Source organism: Centroberyx affinis, unplaced genomic scaffold, assembly GCF_046629955.1.
Source record: "Centroberyx affinis isolate AG114_WGS23_722 - 3 ecotype Tasmania unplaced genomic scaffold, CSIRO-AGI_Caff_v1 ptg000045l_1, whole genome shotgun sequence".
Taxonomy (NCBI): Eukaryota; Metazoa; Chordata; class Actinopteri; order Beryciformes; family Berycidae; genus Centroberyx; species Centroberyx affinis.
In genome coordinates this window covers 154,720-173,523 of record NW_027278758.1, presented here as the reverse complement: position 1 = coordinate 173,523, position 18,804 = coordinate 154,720, and the positions used below count along the sequence as shown (strand labels likewise).

At 41.5% G+C, this 18,804-nt stretch overlaps 2 protein-coding genes across 5 annotated transcripts; both read right to left on the bottom strand.

Annotated features, from left to right (window-relative positions):
* Window positions 1-23: 23 nt before the first annotated feature.
* LOC139642473 (enolase-phosphatase E1) lies at window positions 24-7,788 on the bottom strand. Of its 4 annotated transcripts, none has more exons than XM_071517317.1 (11): window positions 7,485-7,788; window positions 6,847-7,164; window positions 5,563-6,249; window positions 5,049-5,249; window positions 4,174-4,509; window positions 3,547-3,620; window positions 3,296-3,402; window positions 3,053-3,196; window positions 2,776-2,907; window positions 1,923-2,192; window positions 24-1,233 (listed from the first exon to the last, which is right to left on the bottom strand). In XM_071517317.1, exons 2-11 carry the CDS (start codon window positions 6,999-7,001, stop codon window positions 1,024-1,026), a joined length of 2,316 nt encoding a protein of 771 aa, XP_071373418.1. In that variant the 5' UTR covers window positions 7,002-7,164; window positions 7,485-7,788; the 3' UTR covers window positions 24-1,023. The 4 variants fall into 4 exon arrangements, with proteins under 4 accessions (XP_071373418.1, XP_071373435.1, XP_071373427.1 ...); XM_071517334.1 differs by having other exon boundaries at window positions 6,847-7,073; XM_071517326.1 differs by having other exon boundaries at window positions 7,609-7,788.
* Window positions 7,789-8,942: 1,154 nt separating this feature from the next.
* Window positions 8,943-11,133, bottom strand: otulina (OTU deubiquitinase with linear linkage specificity a). The gene is made up of 3 exons (XM_071517416.1): window positions 10,944-11,133; window positions 10,539-10,660; window positions 8,943-9,956 (listed from the first exon to the last, which is right to left on the bottom strand). The coding sequence occupies exons 1-3, from the start codon at window positions 11,052-11,054 to the stop codon at window positions 9,530-9,532; spliced, it is 660 nt and encodes a 219-aa protein (XP_071373517.1). The 5' UTR covers window positions 11,055-11,133; the 3' UTR covers window positions 8,943-9,529.
* Window positions 11,134-18,804: the final 7,671 nt, after the last annotated feature.

The window sequence follows — 18,804 nt, the reverse complement described above, 5'->3', positions numbered from 1 at the left end:
ATAGGGAAATGAAAAAAGACTTACAAAAATTGTAGTTTTATTTTATTTAAATACCATCCAAAAAATCTGACAAGAAGTGCAAGAACATTTCTGCAAATGGCATAATCAATGTAAATTTATCACCTTCTGCTCAGGAATGAGGGCAAGGAAATGGCCTCTTACCACCAATTACAAACGTTCATTCTTATTGTACATTATTACTAAGGCAACATGGAGGACCAAGCAAGGCTTAACTACTGTAACCCAGTGGCTGGTGGTTGACTGTTGCCAGTATTTGTAGCAACATTGGCACGTTTTTCTCCAAGAGCAGCTTGGTTAAAGGCAACATGTTACACATCAAGTGTCTCACACACACACACTGGCACACACACACAGACCGAATCATGCCTCTGACACAGACGGCGATTAATTCTCCAAGTCTCCTTCCAATTTTCATCTGGTATAGGCTACTGTTAAACCTGATAAAATCACACGATTCATATCGGAGCAATTCAACGGTTTTACTAATGACCTAAAGACTCTCACACTGCTTAAGTTAAAATGCATGATTTATGTTACTTTTAACATAACGAAAAAAAAAGAATATATTACTACGCAATTCTGAACCAAAAAATGGTGCCAAAATTCCAGTGTTAACACCAAAGATCTGTTTACTTGTGAATTATATGGCGCTGTTGGCAGCTGCATTGAGCGGTTTTGATCGTAATTTTACAAAGGAATCAAACACACTCAGTTCATTCCTGGTCGGAAAATGCATGTGCTTTTTCTCTGGTTGTAAACTCGTAATTACACCTTGCAAACTAATTTAGACCTGGCCGAGTTGAACTATCAACATCAGATCCAAATATCTGTACACATACCCAAATAGAAAACTCTGGTTACAGTACAGTGTGCACAAAATGGGTAAATCACATCTTGCACGGGGTCTCAAATGAACATTTTTTTAATTGGCATAAATCTATTCATCTTAATCAACCTGAGGAGTGTTTCATGTGTATGGCAGGAGATTCTCCGCAGAGGCGATCAGCTGGAGGTGGGTTCCTTGTGTAGGTCTGCGGCCTCGACCACCGGGACGTTGTAGTGGCGGTCGTCCTCTGTGACGAGGCACACAGACGGCCAGTCTTCCTTATGGTCGTCTGGGTAAAACGTGACAAACTCCTCTGTGTCGGCCATGTACAGTCTGTAAACTTGAATGGTGCACTGCAAGGCGTGCCCCAGAAGAAACATCTCCACCTACAGGAGGTTACAAAGTCGGGAGATAATGACACAGCTGGAAAACAGCCTAGATATACAGGCACACTTCGTGACAGCGCAATATTTAGTCAGCCAGTACAAATAAATGATATTTATGGGTGGGGTGAGTGTCTATATGGCAACAGTGCCATACCAGCGTCAATGGCAGTAGTAACCCCTTAATTAAGGAGTGACAATAACAATTAAAGCCATTCAGTGTGTCCTCCCAGAATCCTCCTCTCCCCCTGAGGCTGATGATGTAGCGTTAGTAAGGACCCAAGAACAGGGAGTACAGCGCAAGTATTGGCATGTGTTGCTGTTAGGGGTTTGGATTATGGGAAGGCTACACACACACCCAAACTCATAACATCCATTCTTGATTGTTGTTTTTGTTCGTTACTAAGTGTGACTACAGGTTATGCAGCAAAAATACACTGTTGGATCTGAAAGGGTCTGAATACTACAGCAGCCAACAATAAGTCTTTTTTACCTTTTAAGGGTAATGTAAATGCTCTCGGCCTGCTAGGAAAGTACTGTATGTTCCTAATAAAGCTGAGAGACTTTTCAGTACTCGTCTTTAAATTCCTTTTCAGAGGAGTGAGGGGTTGAATGGTAAACAAATAAAAAAAAAAAGGGACTGGTTACCATGTGTGCTCACCGAGGGCCAGATAGCACATGGTTTCTCTTACCTGCTCCAGCCCCCCGCTGAAGCCCACGCGGCTGAGGTGGTTGGAGAGGAAGGTGCGCGGGCACTCGGAGGAGTCGCGGGCGAACAGGAGCCAGCAGAAGAACGGGACGTCCCCCCCCCCCTGCATGCAGCTGTGCAGCTCCACCGCTCTGCTCAGCATCAGCAGCTTGAGTGCCTCCAGCAGCCCCAGCTCCTCTTCCCCTCCCTGGAACACGCGTTCACACAGCTGCTGGCGCTCCTCAGCGGTGGAGCAGCCCACTGCGGCCTTCCACTAGACAAAATGACAACAATGGTGATTATGTCTTCTATATATATATACATACCAATGCTTGTGGACCTGGCGATGACTAGAATAACCGACGCTGAGAGTCTATTCAAAGTGACGAAGGAATCCACAATGTCAAGCTAAGAAAACAGTGGAGTTATGACTTTGAAAACATTTGTGAAATAAACACTAGAATTCCTAACGAGGCTCCAGCAGCCATTACTGACAATACATTTTGCCCGGGGCCTCATGTTGTTACAGTAAAGTGGTGCTGCAGTTTATGTCACATAACTGTTTGAAACAGTTTCCTTGAGGTTGAGGGTCCATCTATCCCTCTAAACCCCTTAAGGTATTATTAGACTGCTGTAATGACACACAGAAAACCATGAGGGAGCTTGCAGTACGGCACTTAAAAAACACTACAACCCTTCAACATATGGAAGCAATCACAGCCAAAAGCTGTGCGGATGAATATCAATACCCCCAGTGTCCACGGAGAGCCTAAAAATACTGCAGTGGTTTATGTGCCTGTGTCTTTAAAATACTTTCAGACTGTATATATAGTTCTTGGCAGATCTATAGCCAGTACCCTATTTTGCAGAAGTTCAATGTATCCTTTTAGCCGTTGGGCGGCATCGTCTGTCCCGTCTCCCTGTTGGCATTCTCCAGGAAATGTCCACTGACTGATCAGCCCTTCCCGGGCCTCCAGCTCCTCAGGCAACTGTAAACACAAGGCATTAAAACAGGTCAGATTGAAGCATCAGGCATATTCACAGCAGCTGAGTATTAAAATATATAAATTTATGTGAGTCAGTCAATTTTCCAATCAGAGTTTTGCATTATTTTCGCGTTCCATTTGCATTTACCATAACAATGTCTTCCTGCTGCAGCCACGCTGGCAGCTGGGTGCTGTGACACAGCACTTGGAACAGAGTGGCTCTGAGGGCACAGTAGTTATCTCCTCTCACTCTCCTCAGGCTGCCAAACATCTGGGACATCTCTTTATAACCCTATAGCACACACGGATACCGCAGGAAGTGACTTGGCCATGAAAAACACAACTGGCCATAATCTGAAACGCATCCACCAAAAGAGCGGCACGCACTGACCTTCCTAATGAGAGTACTTTTCGCAGTGTTTCCTTTCCACTCCCTCGCGCTGTAGGACAGAAGATCCACTGCTGGGCCCAAACTGCATCTGTCCTCCACCTTTGGAACTAAGTAAGAGAGGAGAGTAGGAGAATACAACTGACACAGCAAAAGGACGATTGTGTGTGTTTTATATGACAACACAAAAGTAGTATTGTGCATGTTTTGTTACAATGTGATGACGCAGACGTTTATGTTTTGGATGTACTGACGTGTGATTTCTGGTCCTGCTTCATTAACTTGTGTTGCTGAAAGCTCCTCGGCTCCTCTGTACAGGTCTTCATCACTAAGAGGAAACACAAAAATGGGGTTGCGTTGTGACTTGAGCTCCAGTTGAACAATGAACATTATAAGCAGCTTCAAACGATAAACACTAAACCCTGTGAGCACACTATTTCAAGTCACAATGAAATGTCTTTTTCGCCTGGTTAGCTAAAAAACAATACATGATCATGAATCATATTTTTATATCAAAATCCCATTGCTTTTACGCCCTTACTTACTGGAAAACGGTGTATTTTTAGTGGTTACTTCCTGGCATACCAGTAGGCGTACATCAAAATTTCCACATCACATCTTTTTTCAACAATGTCCCTGTGACTGGAATATATTCATTTTGAAGAATCCAAAAATTGTCACAGCTCAAGATTATGCGCAATGCACCTAGTCATTTTCCATTATTGCGCAACCTGCCCACTTTTGAACAGTCTCTCCCTGCATTATGTCCCGCCTGAACATCCTGTTTCAACCAGAAACATGTAGAATTACAGAAAAAAAACACCATCGAAATGCCGTTTTCCTTACGGACTATAAAGTAACCAAAAGTAACCTTTACAAACCTGTTCTCAATGCCGTCTTCAGCCAAGTCCTCCTGCTCCACTGTAGGCGGCACTTCACCCTCGACATCAGCGGAAGCACTCCCCACCGGCTGCTCTTCTCCAGTTAGGTGCTGCACCTCTGCATCTTCCCCAGTCATAGTCACGGCCTCGGTGGAAGCACTCTTCGCCTCTTCCTCCATCTCCTCATTCTCCTCGGCTTTGGGAACATCTCCCTCTTCTTCCTTTGCTTCCAACGCTGTTTCCTCCCCAGCATCCTGCACAAGGTTCTCCAAGGAAGTGACCTCCTTCACGGTTGTAAACTGAACATCTGGCTTTGCATCCTGATAGGACTTTGAACTGGAGAGAGCATACATCCAAAAACATCCTTGTATTAGATCTGTGTGCATGTATACAGGCCTTGCATTGTTATGAGTACAACAGAACAAGAAGATCTTGCTTGCTTGTTATGGTGTCTTGTCGCTCTTCTCTGTTTATTTACACTCTAATCTATTATTCAAGTGTTGGTACAAATAATACAATGCTATGACACTCAGTCTGCCTCTGCTGGACCATGCTTACAGCATGAAATGTTTATTTAATGGTACAAAAGATTGTTTTAGGAAAGCAGGGAGGAGGTAACTCGCACAGAAACAGCAGAGTGCAATTGAAAACATTTTAGACTTGGGTTTACCTCAGGCGACCAATCTGGTTAAGACATAAACATTACATACCATGAGTTCTTTCATGCAAAACGTTAGGGGTGAGTCTGAAAATGATGTTGTTACTGCAGTGTCTACACGCCCCCTAGTGGTCATAAGAAGACTAGCCAAAACATAAGGAACCATTTTTGAAAACAACCTTCTTGTTTTGCTGTCACGAAATCTAAACCCACTGACCTCTCGCTGGCTGCTGACGGACTTGTGGTCACTGGCTCCCTAACGGCGCTGGCAGAGTCAGGATCCACACCACTGTGGTTTACTCCTGTGGAGTCGGAGCCAGGAGATGGCTCAGAAACATGGCTTTTTATGTCCTCAGGACCGGCCTCCTTCTGCACCAAACAGCTCCCATTCTCTGGATCGCTCTTCTTTGCCACAGCGCTGGACACAAGATGATAGGAGAAAGATACCAGTTTCTGTATAGCAGGCCAAGTCAAGTTTAATTATAGCACAATTCATACCAGGGCAGTTCAGAGTGCTTTATAGACAAGAGAGATTAAAAAGTAAGAAAATAAGAGTATATAAATACACCAATTTCAGCTCATGCTATGCTATTGCATCTTTCTAACCAATTTTCCTGTCCCTGTTCAATTTAACCATTTTAAAACTGAGTGACAGGAGGACAACCTCTCATTGCACAATAACAGAAGTTGAAGTTAAGCTGCTGGTCTTGTAGTCTTGCCATGTGACTTACCGGCTAGGAGATGCAGAAGAGGGGGAGGGGGAGTGAGGACCGTTTCCGGTAACTGACTCCGTGCTGACCTCCTGGCTGGACAACACCTGACAGGCTGCCGCAGGGAGCTCAGTGTCTGGCAGACATGACACTTCGTTGCAGTCAGAAAACTCCCCTGAGGGCCTGGACACAGCATTGCCCACGGTCGTTTTGGAGCCACGATCTTCCTCTTCATCATCACCATCACTGGCTGCTTCTTTTGTAATGTGCTCTCTCAGTATGTCAGTCGGGAGGGAAGGGTTTTCAGGGCAGACTGCCTCAGCTGCTTCTGTGATGCCCTCAGGAATTTTGTCCTGCACTGCGGCCGGATGTTCCTCCACTAGCACTACATTAGTTTCTGTAAACACCTCCTGATCGTTTGTAGTGCATTCAGTCTGCGGGGAGTCTAAAGTGCATTGCAGACTTTCAACGGGTTTGTGGTCGGCGGCAGTTTCCTTCACATCTTTGTCTTGTGCTCTGTTGGTTGAGTTTTCTTTGAGTTCAGCCTCTTTGCTGGGAGACGGCGTCGTTGTTCGTATGCATTCCTTCTGAGCGGGTCCGTTCTCCTGAGTCTTAGCGGGCCCCGTCTCTCCGGCCTGGGGGCTCTGCTTCACCTGCACAGTCACAACCTGGTCCTCCTTCTTGATGCTGGCCTCATCACTTTTTTTCCTGAGCAACATCACAAAGAGGACATCAGCAATGTTACATAATACAAAACAATACAACACACACACCCATCAAGACCTCAGTTACATCATAACTCACTTAGATCTTTGATGTCTAGAACAGGGACCACCAAATGACAAGACAAGGGCCACCAAATAGATATGTGTTAGACCACAGAGAAGATTGTGCAGTTAGCTGTGATTTTTTGTAGAATTGCACTACTTTCTGTACTGTTGGTGGGGAGGATGCAGGGAAACCTACGATCAAAAGAGTCATCCCTATACAATATTTCATTGTACTAACCTCTAGAGAGTGAAATAACTGATTCCTGGAACCCTGAGAGACCTCTGGAGGTCTTCGGACCCCACGAAGCGAATCATTATTAAGAGCAGGGGTGTCAAATCATGTGCCACAGAGGGCCGAGAGTCTGCAGGCTCCAAACAAAAGCTACACCAGGTGATTTCACTAATTAACACACCTTCAACCAGACAGGAAGAACTAATGAGTGAAATCAGCTGAAAGCCTGCAGAATCTCAGCCCTCCATGGCACATAGTTTGAGACACATGGATTGAGACACACGATTGAGATGGTTGTCTTACCTCGTGTCATCGTCTGGTTCAGGACTGCGCTGGAAAGCACCCACCACCCCTGTCTCAGCTGTGGGTGCTGTGACCTTTGAGGCATCTTGCAGCAAACCACTTCTCTCTTCCTTGGTGTCACAGGGACTGGCAGCAGTGCAGCAGCAGTTCCCCATCTGCTCCCTCTGTGGTGAGGGCAGCTGTGGGCTGAGTGGTGACCTCTGTCCTGCCTGATGAGTCGCTGAAGCCTGAGATTTCAGCAGTCCATTACGAAGACAGATCAAACTGGCGCTACAGCCAGGAAATAACCATAGTCATGCCGCATAATATGGGGAATACCTAAAGGCAAAAGATGGGAAGTTGTGCAACATTATTGAATGGTGAAAGTATTCCTCCTTGTGTGATGTTTAAGGCTACTGATTGGTACAAATGATGAGCTTTTCCAGTATGTAACTTTCATGTAACTACGTCTTAACAATACGCATTTAGTGTAACATTAGCTTATAACAACATCACACATCTAGCTGAGGGCGGCTAACGTCAACGTCAACACCAAATACAGGGAAGTGATTATAACAATATTGTATTCCATATGGCACGTTCAACTATTATCATTGCCACGTTGAGCCGAAATAGTGAAAATAATAACGTAACCGTACCTGAATTGTGAGTGTTATTGGAGACAGCCTCCACAAAGTTTCATGTAGGCGATTTGTGTTTCACTTTTGTATTGCTTACAGGCTTAACAGTTAGCTAGCCAGCTAGCTAGTATGGTGAACTTACAATACAAACATGCGTGGACAGTGATCGCCGTACGTTGAAATCGCTGCTGTCACTCCTGTTACCTTCAATACTTGCAAAGCCAATATCGTCTAACACAAGACATTTCACACATAAATGATACCGACTGTACTATGGGACACAGCCGTTGGTACGAACCCTAGCCTAGCCAGAGCAGGGTCATGGCTCGGTCCGCATTTTGTCAAAATGACGTCATACTCATGTACTCAGGAACTGATGCTGCGTTCATGAGCTCCTCGGAAACTCGACACTCAATCGTTCTAGTGGATTTCGACCGATTTCGACACATGTAAACAACACAATGTATACAAGACCAAGTAGGAAATGTTTTTTTGGTACATGTGGTTTAATCACATTTTAATCTGGAGGGTTTTTTTTTTACTTTAAGAAAAGGGCTATACAATCATGTAATACCAATATTCCACTATCCCTCATGATATATGATACCGTATATTATTATTATTATTATTAGTAGTAGTAGTAGAAGTAGTATTAGGCCTACTAGTATTTCGATCCTTGTTCACTGTTTCCACATAATTATCTTGTTATTACAGGAAAGAGCTCATTGCGAAATGCAGCTGTGCTCCAAATTTATTCTTATTGTTAATGGCGAGGAAAGTTTTTCAGCCTCATACACAAAACATGCTGGTTTTATTCACGCCAGGATAGAGGCTAACCAATGCTGATTGGGTAAGATGACTTGTGAATAACTATGAACATTTTGACCTACCTGCAATTGGAAACATTAGTTGAGAAACGGTGCCTAATGAATATTTATGAACAAACATAATAATTCAGTGAGTAACTAAAAAAACTGGGCATTTCAAACATAGTGCACTTACATGGGTGGGACTACATGATCCTCCCTTCTCACTGCAGTTGCTTCTGATACTATTCCTTATGATGTTCACGGCTCTGTTAATGGGGAACTTTTTGAGACTTTTTCCTCCCATCACAAAGAAAATGCAAATTTGTTTCTCACCATCTTTGACAAACAAAACTATCACAGCACCATACCATATTTAAAGCTAAAGTCTATCTGTCAGGTCCGCGTTGAGCTGTCAATCTGATAATAGGAAAATTCCTTGTGGTTTTAAGTAGCGGGCCATGCTTTTGTTTACATTTAATATACAGATAGGCCCTTCAAATGGATTCAGAGATACATGGTTTTCAAAAAAGGTTTAAATTTATAACACTTCTCCAGTGTAATACCAGAGGTTTTTACAGATAATTAGATGATAAAACAAACAGTAGGCTAAATCAGGAGTAATATAAATGTGTTCTCATATAAGTGGACAACAACGTAAGTTACAGTAAATCCATGTTTATTTTCAAGCACACTTCAATCATCTTATAGAAATTATAAAAATACTGAAATGCAAAATCATATCTTACATAATATACATCAAAGTACATCATATTCAGTCTTGTGTAAAATATTCACTGAAGCCTGTTTTGTTTCACAATTTATGTGCCAGATATTGACACTGTCCTTACGTGAAACCACTGTGATTCTTTTCTGTGAGTTAAGATTCACTCTGATGTAGGTGTGTGTGTGTTTGTGTGTGGATGTATGTGTGTATATGTGTGTATGGGTGTGTATATGTATATATAGATATATATGAATGTATTTCATTTTATATTATCCCTACTATTATTATGTTTGTTTTTTTTATATGCATGTGTGTATGTATGTATATGTGTGTATATATGTTTGTATGTGTGTGCATATATGTATATTATTATTAATGTTATTATTGTTATAATTTATCTTCATTGTTTTTTATTATTATTATTTCGTTATTTTATTTATTTATTTTTCTTCCTCTGATTCATGTCAATGTCAAGGTACCTGCATCCCTCACATTCAGAAAAATAAAAAAAAACTTGGCCACAAAAAGATTCACTCTGTGGACTTCAGCTCCTGCAGATGCCGAATCAGTTCCTGCGGCAATCCAAGTTCCAACACTATATCCATACAGTACTGTAGGAGCTGGTTTAGGTTTTCCCCTGAGCTGGACCAGCTGTCACTGGAGCTCGAACGGAGGGTTTGTGGCTGGTGAGGAGGATCCAGGTCCATTTTCTCCCCTCCCCTGCAGCAGTCTGCCTTTTCGCACGCCTCTCCCCTACAGCCCGGACCCGCCTGGGCGACCCCCAGGTCCTCCATGCTCTCTGAGACATCGACCACACTGGGAGGAGGGTTCTCCAGAGCGTTCTTAATACCAGCCATGATCGTGGCCTCATGCTGCACAATCCGCTGGAGCAGGTCAGTCACCGAGGCCGGGACGGGCCTTTCCGGATGCTGGATCTGGCACCAGCACGATACAGCACTGTGACGTGGGACACAAAGAGGCAACAGTTTCAGACACAATGGGAGAGAGAAGCGACTGGGACAGGCATGTGCTGAGCAGAACAGAAAAGAGACTTCAATAATGGCCAGTACAAAGAGGCTCATGATGTTTCTGCACAAGAAAGAGGGCAAAGTCTTTACGAGAGAACATTATACCTAGAAGTGTGACTTGACTTGACTTTTTAAAGAGAGTGAGAGAGAAAGATGCGAAAAAGTGGGGTTGAGTGGTGTGTGTCTTTTGATAACAGATCACGCATCTCTATTTGAGGATTTTCTCATCCCAAAGCATTTGACGCTGCTAAAGGCGGAAAAATCTGCCTTGACATCACTGATGGAGGTGTGGACAGAAGGTTTCAGCCCATAGAGAGCAGTGCAACAGTGATTTTTCTGCCCCAGGAGCTTTAAACATATGTAGACATGTCTTCCCTATAGTGAATAGTATAGAAGCCATATAACCATCTTTACAGCTCAAAAAACGTGGTTTAGTGCTGATTTGCTGAAGTGAATGGCCCGGAAGAATAACTACAACGTAATTTTGAAGATAAATCACATTTGTGTTTACCTCACAATCCCTTTGAGGCGGCCGACACCCACAGTCTTGGCCGCTCCTTCCCTGTGTCCAAGGTTGAAACCGGCTTGGAGTGACGCATCCTCCCCGGCGTCAACACCATCCACGTAACCATCCTGTCCACAACACAGCCAGGATCATTCAAGAGGGAACCGTTAGCGTTTTCGAGAGCAAACACAACACAGCATTCATATGACATTATATAAGTTTGAGGAATGAAGAGACAAGCTGGCAAGGCTGAAAATAATGAGCTGTATGTAAACACACAAAAGATACACGCAGTATGCTGGGTGTGAACTGAACAACGTTATTTATTTTATTTTTTTTTAATAAATCTGCTTCTTTTCAAGTCTTAACCTCGCTAACAAGCTACTCACGTTTGCAAAGCCTTTAGCTTACCCTGACTCGCTTCTTCATGTTGGACTGCCACTCTTTACTTTGCAGGCTCAAGTCATCCCCGTCTTCGTCGAAGACATCTTCGCTGTTTGAAATAGACTTAAGCCACGACATTGTGAGTTTAAAATTAAACTTTCTACGACGGACTCTTGACGTTTAACCAGCATCAGTGTAGCTAGCCACCTCGCTGCCTCAGTACATAGCCAGTCAACAGCAAGGTTGCGTCATCATAGTGCGCCGTAGTTACCGTTTCTTCTATGGTGAGTGATTGTCTAAAATGTGAACCCGTGGTGTATACTGCCATCTATCGGCGTAAGATGTCAGATACTACTGTTTTTAACCTGCAGGGGGCGCTACATCCTTGTAGAAAACTGACTGCCTGCACACATTAAGTACTAGTGTCATTGAGGCGACGCATCACCCGTCCACATAAACGCTCGTGCATGCTTAGGTCAACAGGGGATGGGTGACGCGTGATATCAGTCAAAATCCATCCAACCCTAAATAGGCCGTTGGTTCTTCATCATCATCATCATCTTCTTCTTCTTCTGAAGTTAGTCTACTTGCTGAGAAGTATATATTCTTTTGTTTTTGTCTGCAGTATCCTAACAGCACCAGTGTTTTCCTTCCCCTCTGCATTTGGCTTGTTTGGACAGTCAATTTTCTTGAAAGGCATACTCATTATTCAGCAACAATATTATTGATAGAATTAAACTCATAAAACGAACATTATGTCCATTTAGACCTATGATTTAGACTCAATCTAATATGGATGGAAGATTATTTTAAAGCGGTTGATCAATAGAGTGATATAAAAACTGTAAACTAAAAAATAACAGGTTATTCAAAAGGCAGTCTCTTATTGCAACTCATAACTGTGGTAAAATAAAGCATTACAGGAGTGTTGAATGTATATGTCAGCTTGTGTCATCAATGTAACTTTTATTAATTTGCATCCAGCCAATCAAATCAAATCAAATCAAATCAAATCAAATCACTCACATTACTTTTAGGCTTGAATTTTCAAGGCTGAAGTAAACACTTCCTATTCTATTGCTATTCCTATTCCTTTATGAAATGATAAACATACAGTGCTGTGCAAAAGTCTTAGGCATATGTCAAAGATATCCATAAAGCGAAGATGCTTTCAAAACTAATGAAATGAAAAGTTTCTGAATATCAAAAATTTACAATAAACAGCAGTCTATTGACACACTAATGCAGAAAACAAATAAACATCTAAGACTTCTAAGAAATTTATATGAAAAATCTAGGGTGCCTAAGACTTTTGCACAGTATTGTATATATGAAATAAAACAATGAAAAAAAAAAAAAAAGACATTGTTAGTATTGTATTATTATTATTTTTTTGCTATCTTAAAATGTATACATGTTCTCTCCATGTTCTAGACAAGAATAATGCTAATCAAAAGCTAATTTCAGTACACTTTAATAATATCTTTCTGTAAACATCTACAGCTGATGAGTGAAACACTTCAAAATGAACATTTCCAGTGTTTTTAAATTACAGACAAACAAAAGCAGCTTATTTGTTGTGGTCAGAGACATTTTGTTGCGGTGCTACAAATCGTGTCTCGTGCTTTCTCTATGAAACACTTGAACATCCATACAGATGTTTAGTGCAGGTTGAATGAACTGGCTGTTCAAATCACTGTCCAGAGCATCTTTACAGCTTTCTGTTTAAGTTTTCATCCATCATGACAAACACATTACTCATTCATCAATAATGCATTTCACCTCCCTCTTTCTCACTGTTGAGAAGAGACAGAAAAAAAAAAACCTCCTTGTTTTATTTTCAGATTTTCTCATTCTTCATGCCATGCTTTATGGAAAACACAGGAGAGATGGGAGGGTGGGCAAATGCATTTCACCTAGGTGGAATGCATTTGCAGCTGCCGGACAACAATGGCCCTGAGAATACTGCGAGGCCACGGCGGAGTTGTCTCTGTTCTGGAAATGGAGTCGGCCCGCAGGCCTCATTCACGGCAGCCACACCTTCAGTCCCCTCGCTCAAAGAGCAAAACAACCAACCAGGGCAATCACCTGACACATTTCCATCCAATTTCCACTGCAGAATGTGTTCATTTTCAGGCTAATGGCATGTCATTTTGCTGGAGCCTTTGGTCAAGAATTAATCCTGGAATCAAAACAGATTTTCCGGGGAGCAATCTTCCATCAAGTATTGATTTTTTTACACTCACAGAGCCTGTACTCCCTAATTTAACCTGACAGCCAGCAGCACAATGGACTGGGAGCACCTTGGCATCTCACAGAGGGAACTCTCCTCCTCCTCCTCCTTCTCCTTCTCTCCCTCTCTCTCTCTCCTTCTCTCCTTCTCTCTCTCTCTGCCCCTCTCCACGAAGTGAAAGAGAGATAGGGAAGGAAAAAAAAGATGGACTCCCGGACGTATAAAACAAAGAGCATTGGTTACAGAAAACACGGGGATAAAGCTTCCGTCTCTCTGTTTTACCTCTAATTATGTTTTCAAGTATAGTGCAACTTGGGCAGGTAAGGCTGAGAGGGAGAAGGGGAGAGAGTGTTGTGTGGGGCCATCAGCTATCATTATGGGCCTGTTGACATCTCCCTGTCTTTGAGTGATTCTCATCTGTGATTTCCCCCCCAGCCATTTTCCACAGATGCACCGAGAGGGTTTCATCATGGCCCCATAAAAAAGGCCAAAGTGTCCGTACAGGGCCTCGCTAATAAGAAAGCAAAGATGTGGCCGGCCGTGTCACTCCTCTTCCATCCATATCTGCTCTCTTGATGCCTTCAGATATGCAATCACTCTCTTCCTCCCTCTCTCTCTCTCTCTTTCTCTCTCTCCCTCTCTCTCTCTCTCTCTCTCTTTGCTGTAAGTATACTATACCGTATGTAGAGGTCAGCTGAATGAGAGGACGATGGAGAGGTTCACGTTTTTCCCACACAAATATCTCATCAGAGAGCAGCAGTTATGTTTTGAAACATCTCCGGTCCGGTCATTTTCCTCTATAGCTCTTCAAGCCGCTGTGACCCCTTGTGCAGAGGAGTTGCACTTTGCCAAAGGGGTTTTTCCACACACTGCTTACAAAACTACAGTGTTCGTCTTGTGTACTTTTTTACTTCACGGGTTATTATTTTTTGACGTTTTAGAATAGGCATCACATATTCGCCACGTTTCCTTGCCTATTCTGTAGGTGTGTTTTGTGTCTTTATAATGGCAAATGAAGAATGCTGAGGCTAAGCGAGGTGATGCTGTAATTCAAGTCTAACATTTCATAATAGGGTAAATATTGTACTGAATGGAGCTCAGGAGTCATGTATATATTCTGAAAAAGACCTTCATACTTCCATTTGTGCCGCTAAAAGCCATAACTGTTGCCTAGTACCGGATGTGAACTTAACATATGAAGTGTTATGAATGATTTTCTCACTTTATCTCCAACAATACAGGAATCTACCATGCGTAATTGCAGGAGGCAGGTGAAAATAAGCTTGAGTTGTGACAGCTGCTGTTACAGACTCACCTGTGTGGTTGTGAGACTTGGGGAAAGATTTCAGCACTAAGCGAGACACTAAGGTCCAGTCTGAATGCTGATAGAAAACAGAGACATCACCAACTAAGGACATGCATTCGAAACTGGGCCGGTGCAAAGTTAAATGGACTATGGGTGATGCAATCTGCTGCTCAAGTCAGACAGCCATCTCCGTAAAGACCTGGGCTATTAACTCCTCTACCTGCAAATACCTCACACTGTGTCATTGCTAATACCGCTGAAAAAAAAAACAGAAACAACAGCGAAAGCAAAAGGGATCATATGCATGGGCAGGCTCAATTGCATGTGAGGATTGGTAATTGCACCCCCAGAGGCATCTGGGTGTGCAGAGCAGCAAAGTGGGAGACGCCTCAGCAGCTTGGGCTTCACAGTCAGTGTACCAACATCTCAACCTTGAGGAGGAAGTGAAAACAAGAAGGCGGAGGAGTGGTGGGTGAGGGATATACAGACAGTTCATTTACCCAGAACATCAGCCCACCGCGCATTGTCTGAAAGATAAGGAAAGTGAATGCTTCATGCCTGATGGAAAACAAAGGCAGCAATTTAAAACCATCTGCATCCAACACATGCACTCTCTCCCTCCACCTTTCTCTTTCTGTGTCCTGACTGATATTGAAACATAATCCATTTGGAGCGCCGACATGTCATAATATTTCTATCCAACCCCCTTTCCCTTTCAGGACAATTTCAGTTGTTGCAAGTTGAACAGGAATGTTTTATTTCAACAAGTCAGACAGTCAGCTGAAACTAAAGAGTCTCCAGTTTGCTTCTTTCTCAGGAAAAAACCCCAAAACATATATATATAGAGAGAGAGAGAGAGAAGGGGGGGAGAGAAAGAAGCAGATGCACATTAGAGTCTTACAGTTTAGATACTTTAAAATCTTTCTTAAGGTTACCTCAGCTGCGTCTGCTTGCCTCTGTACATTGTCAGAAACAATGAAACACTAATGTTAAGGGGTTTCCTTGCAGGGTGAGTGGGAATAAACATATATCACAACAGCTTGGGTTTGAATCCTCCAACTACACTGCAGCACATCTCTGCTGATAGGTGAATAAGTAAAATACTGAGGGAAAATTTGGCTGTCCACAGAATTGTGTTGAGATTCATTGGGGAACAATTGTATTCAGTGACCAGTAAGTGGGTCATATATACTGGGATGACATTAGATTTACGATTAGAGAATTAAGCTTTTGGGCAGAATATTGCTAGTTTGATGCAGGTAAAGGAAGTTAAAAGATGGAGATGGCTGATTCTTTTGATCGACCAATACTAACATTTCAGGACATCAAGTCAATGGGGAGTTAACACCATGACAGATGTGGATGAGTTGGGTCATGTGTGATCACAACAGAGACCTTTGTCTTATCAAGGGGTTTATTTTACCACCAGGCCGCATTCGCTGATCATTGGAGGATCACTGCAGGAAGGTGTCACCATGGAAAATTTACTCAAATGTATGCAAGTAAAAGTATCAAGAGGCTATTGTTTCAGGAAAGATTCCTAAAAAATCAACAATGTTAATAATCCATTTCGGCATGCATTTTACAGTGCTGAGAGTTGAGGAATATTTAGACATAAAATTAGGCTTTTTAAAAATCAGAATCTGGGTTGGAATGTAATTTTTTATCAGATTTAGCATCACAGAAAACTGGGCTGGGATGATATTTTTCACAAAAAAAAGGAGCAAAACTTCTGTGCAAGATTCAAACTTCAAGATTCAAGATTCACATTCAGGACTGATGGATAAAAAAGCCAAAACACTGACATTTATTCAATAATTTTGCTTTACGACGCCTTTTAACTGTGCTGTTAACTCTCTTCATTCAGAAGCATTGTTATGCTGCTGCAGAGGGAGAATGTAAAGTAAACTTTTATCAGCAACAAACTACCAACAGTTTGAGACATTGAAAAACAGATATGGGTCAGGAGCTGCATCTGCACAATTACATTGTTAATGGAAAAAACAATGAAAATGGTGCAGAAACAAAACAAAGGAATATCAAATAGCCCGAGCCACGTACACCTCACCCATCACCACTCAAAAATACATCTTGTGTTTTGAAATGAAGGGGAAAAAAGCTGAAAGGAAGACGAAAAAGCATCTTCAACATCAGTTTTCAGTCTAATGTTAATAATTTATGTTGTCTGTGCTTTTTATTATTATTATTTATTTATTTACTACTTTCTTTTCGGCAGCCAGTCTGTTTTCAAAGGCATCGTGGACAGGGAAGCTGTACCAAACTTTTGAGTTTAGTTTCAAAAGACTTTCTCCCAAGAATATATATTTTTCTTCGTCTTACACTTGTCTCGCTGTTGTTATTTTGTAAGGCAAAGACATGAAGCATTGATGAGAAGTAACCCTGACATGTATTGTTTTTCTATTGACCCTATGGAAATCTAAATGAATTTCGAAGTATTGTGGCAAGGTCTTTGTTGTAGCGTCTTCTCTCGATGAATACATCACATGCTCCACACTGGGTGATTTAGGATGCACTTGACCATGACATAACAGTAAGAAAAGGTCAGTAAAAGTTTTATTTTAGTTTTCATTCTCAATAAATGGGCTCACTGTATGTAAGTCAAAAAGGTTAACAAAAATAAATGATTGCTGTTTTCACAATATTTGTATTTTACTGAAATCTTTGAAATCTTTAAGCTGCCTGGGCTGCACTTACTTTTCATTCTTGTTTCATTACTTATATCATGTTTATATGACACACATGATACATTCCCAATTTATGTTAATTATCAATAAAAATCTTTTTTAGTGTATAATGCATTGTGAAGGAAATATAAATGTAAATTGTCAGATAGATAACCAGGCGCTTAGTTGTTTTTTCTTAACATCTTGGAAATTATGAAATATAAATCTTCTATAATCAGTGCTGAATCATTTTGCTTTAATAAATGCACAATAAAATGTGTGAGATATTTTTAGGTATGTGTTTTATGAGGCTATCTATCTATCTATCTATCTATCTATCTATCTATCGATCTATCCCAATTATTGCATGTTTCCCTCGATCCCACCTGCAACTACTCCTCCATTCTGTTGCTGTAAATATAATAAAATGTAATGTAATGTAATGTAACAATATGCTCTTAGTCAACTTGCCTGCTTTAAAAAAATCAATCCATTAAAAACAAGACAGACAGTTCATGTCAAACAATTGTTTATTACTAATTATGGTACAAATCAATGTGACAGACTTGAAGCTTTTTAGAAATACACAAAGTGCTGCTTAACTGACCAAACAGATATTGCTCTATAGATTAAGTACAGTTTTCAGTCTATAAAAATTAAAACCAACCTCTGCAGGCTCTTCAGCTTTGGTTTCGAGTTCTTTATTATTAATAAAATGTCAAACCAGTTTGTCTGTGAGTCGGTGTTCATAAAATTTCAAAAGCATTGTCGTTTGAGGTGATTATCAATTATTTGTTCTAATTGGGAAAGATCAGATCAGCCTTGATTTGTCTCCTATATGCAGGTTCATGAAACTGAGAAGTGTACCTCACAACACCAGAGGGGAACGAAGAAGAAATAAAGCAACAACAAAAGTCACATATGGCCCAGAAAACCACTCCACAAAAAGAAAACAATAATGTTTCACATATTCATTGTTCAAAACACAACCCTCCTCCTCCAAATTAGAAGTGAACTACATTAACACACACAGTGCATGAGTAATCTTCTGTCTTTTTCTACTGACCTGGTGTTTGTATGGCATTTGTATGATACTCACAATGTACAAGGACAGTACTGAGGTAAACCTTGAATGAACTACATTTCTACTTCTCTTCAATTCTTTTTTTTTTCTTCTTCTTCTTCTTCTTCAGATTTTAAGATTGTCAACATCATGAATCTATTTCTCTGTACAATGTGCATAACTATAGAGCTTTGGTCCAGCATTGAAAAGTTGAGCAAAGGCATTACTCCTTTTCTGCGTCTTTGTTATTTTTTTTTTTTTTGGTTTTGGTTACAGCTTCATTGTTAAGCCTCAGACCGGATCCGTATTTTACCTGGAGCCCGTTGTTTGTCATACATTTATCTGGTGGTCGGTCAGATAGTGAGGGAACACACACACACACACACACACACACACACACACACACACACACACACAAGTTGTAGTATTTCTTGGCCAGAGATTTGCTTGAGAAACGAAATAAAGCAATTTCCTCTTAGAAGCTAAAATGAAAATGTACACACTTGCCGTTGCCGTTGTAAAATCTGATAAAAGGTGGTGCAATAAAACATAAGTGAATCGGTGGGACAAGTAGGTGGTGCTGCAGACATGCGGATGCAAAA

Bases quoted from the DNA above. Each gene is read 5' to 3' on its own strand.
- LOC139642473 (XM_071517317.1), bottom strand. From the start codon at position 7,001: ATGGGGAACTGCTGCTGCACTGCTGCCAGTCCCTGTGACACCAAGGAA. The intron at 2,908-3,052 runs GTAAATGCAAAT...TTGTGTTTACAG, and splicing joins AGCAGGAAGACATTGTTATG to TTGCCTGAGGAGCTGGAGGC. The intron at 2,193-2,775 runs GTACTGGCTATA...CATTTTGTCTAG, and splicing joins TTGAACTTCTGCAAAATAGG to TGGAAGGCCGCAGTGGGCTG.
- otulina (XM_071517416.1), bottom strand. From the start codon at position 11,054: ATGTCGTGGCTTAAGTCTATTTCAAACAGCGAAGATGTCTTCGACGAA. The intron at 10,661-10,943 runs GTAAGCTAAAGG...TGTTGTGGACAG, and splicing joins ACATGAAGAAGCGAGTCAGG to GATGGTTACGTGGATGGTGT. The intron at 9,957-10,538 runs GTAAACACAAAT...CCCACGTCACAG, and splicing joins CGCCTCAAAGGGATTGTGAG to TGCTGTATCGTGCTGGTGCC.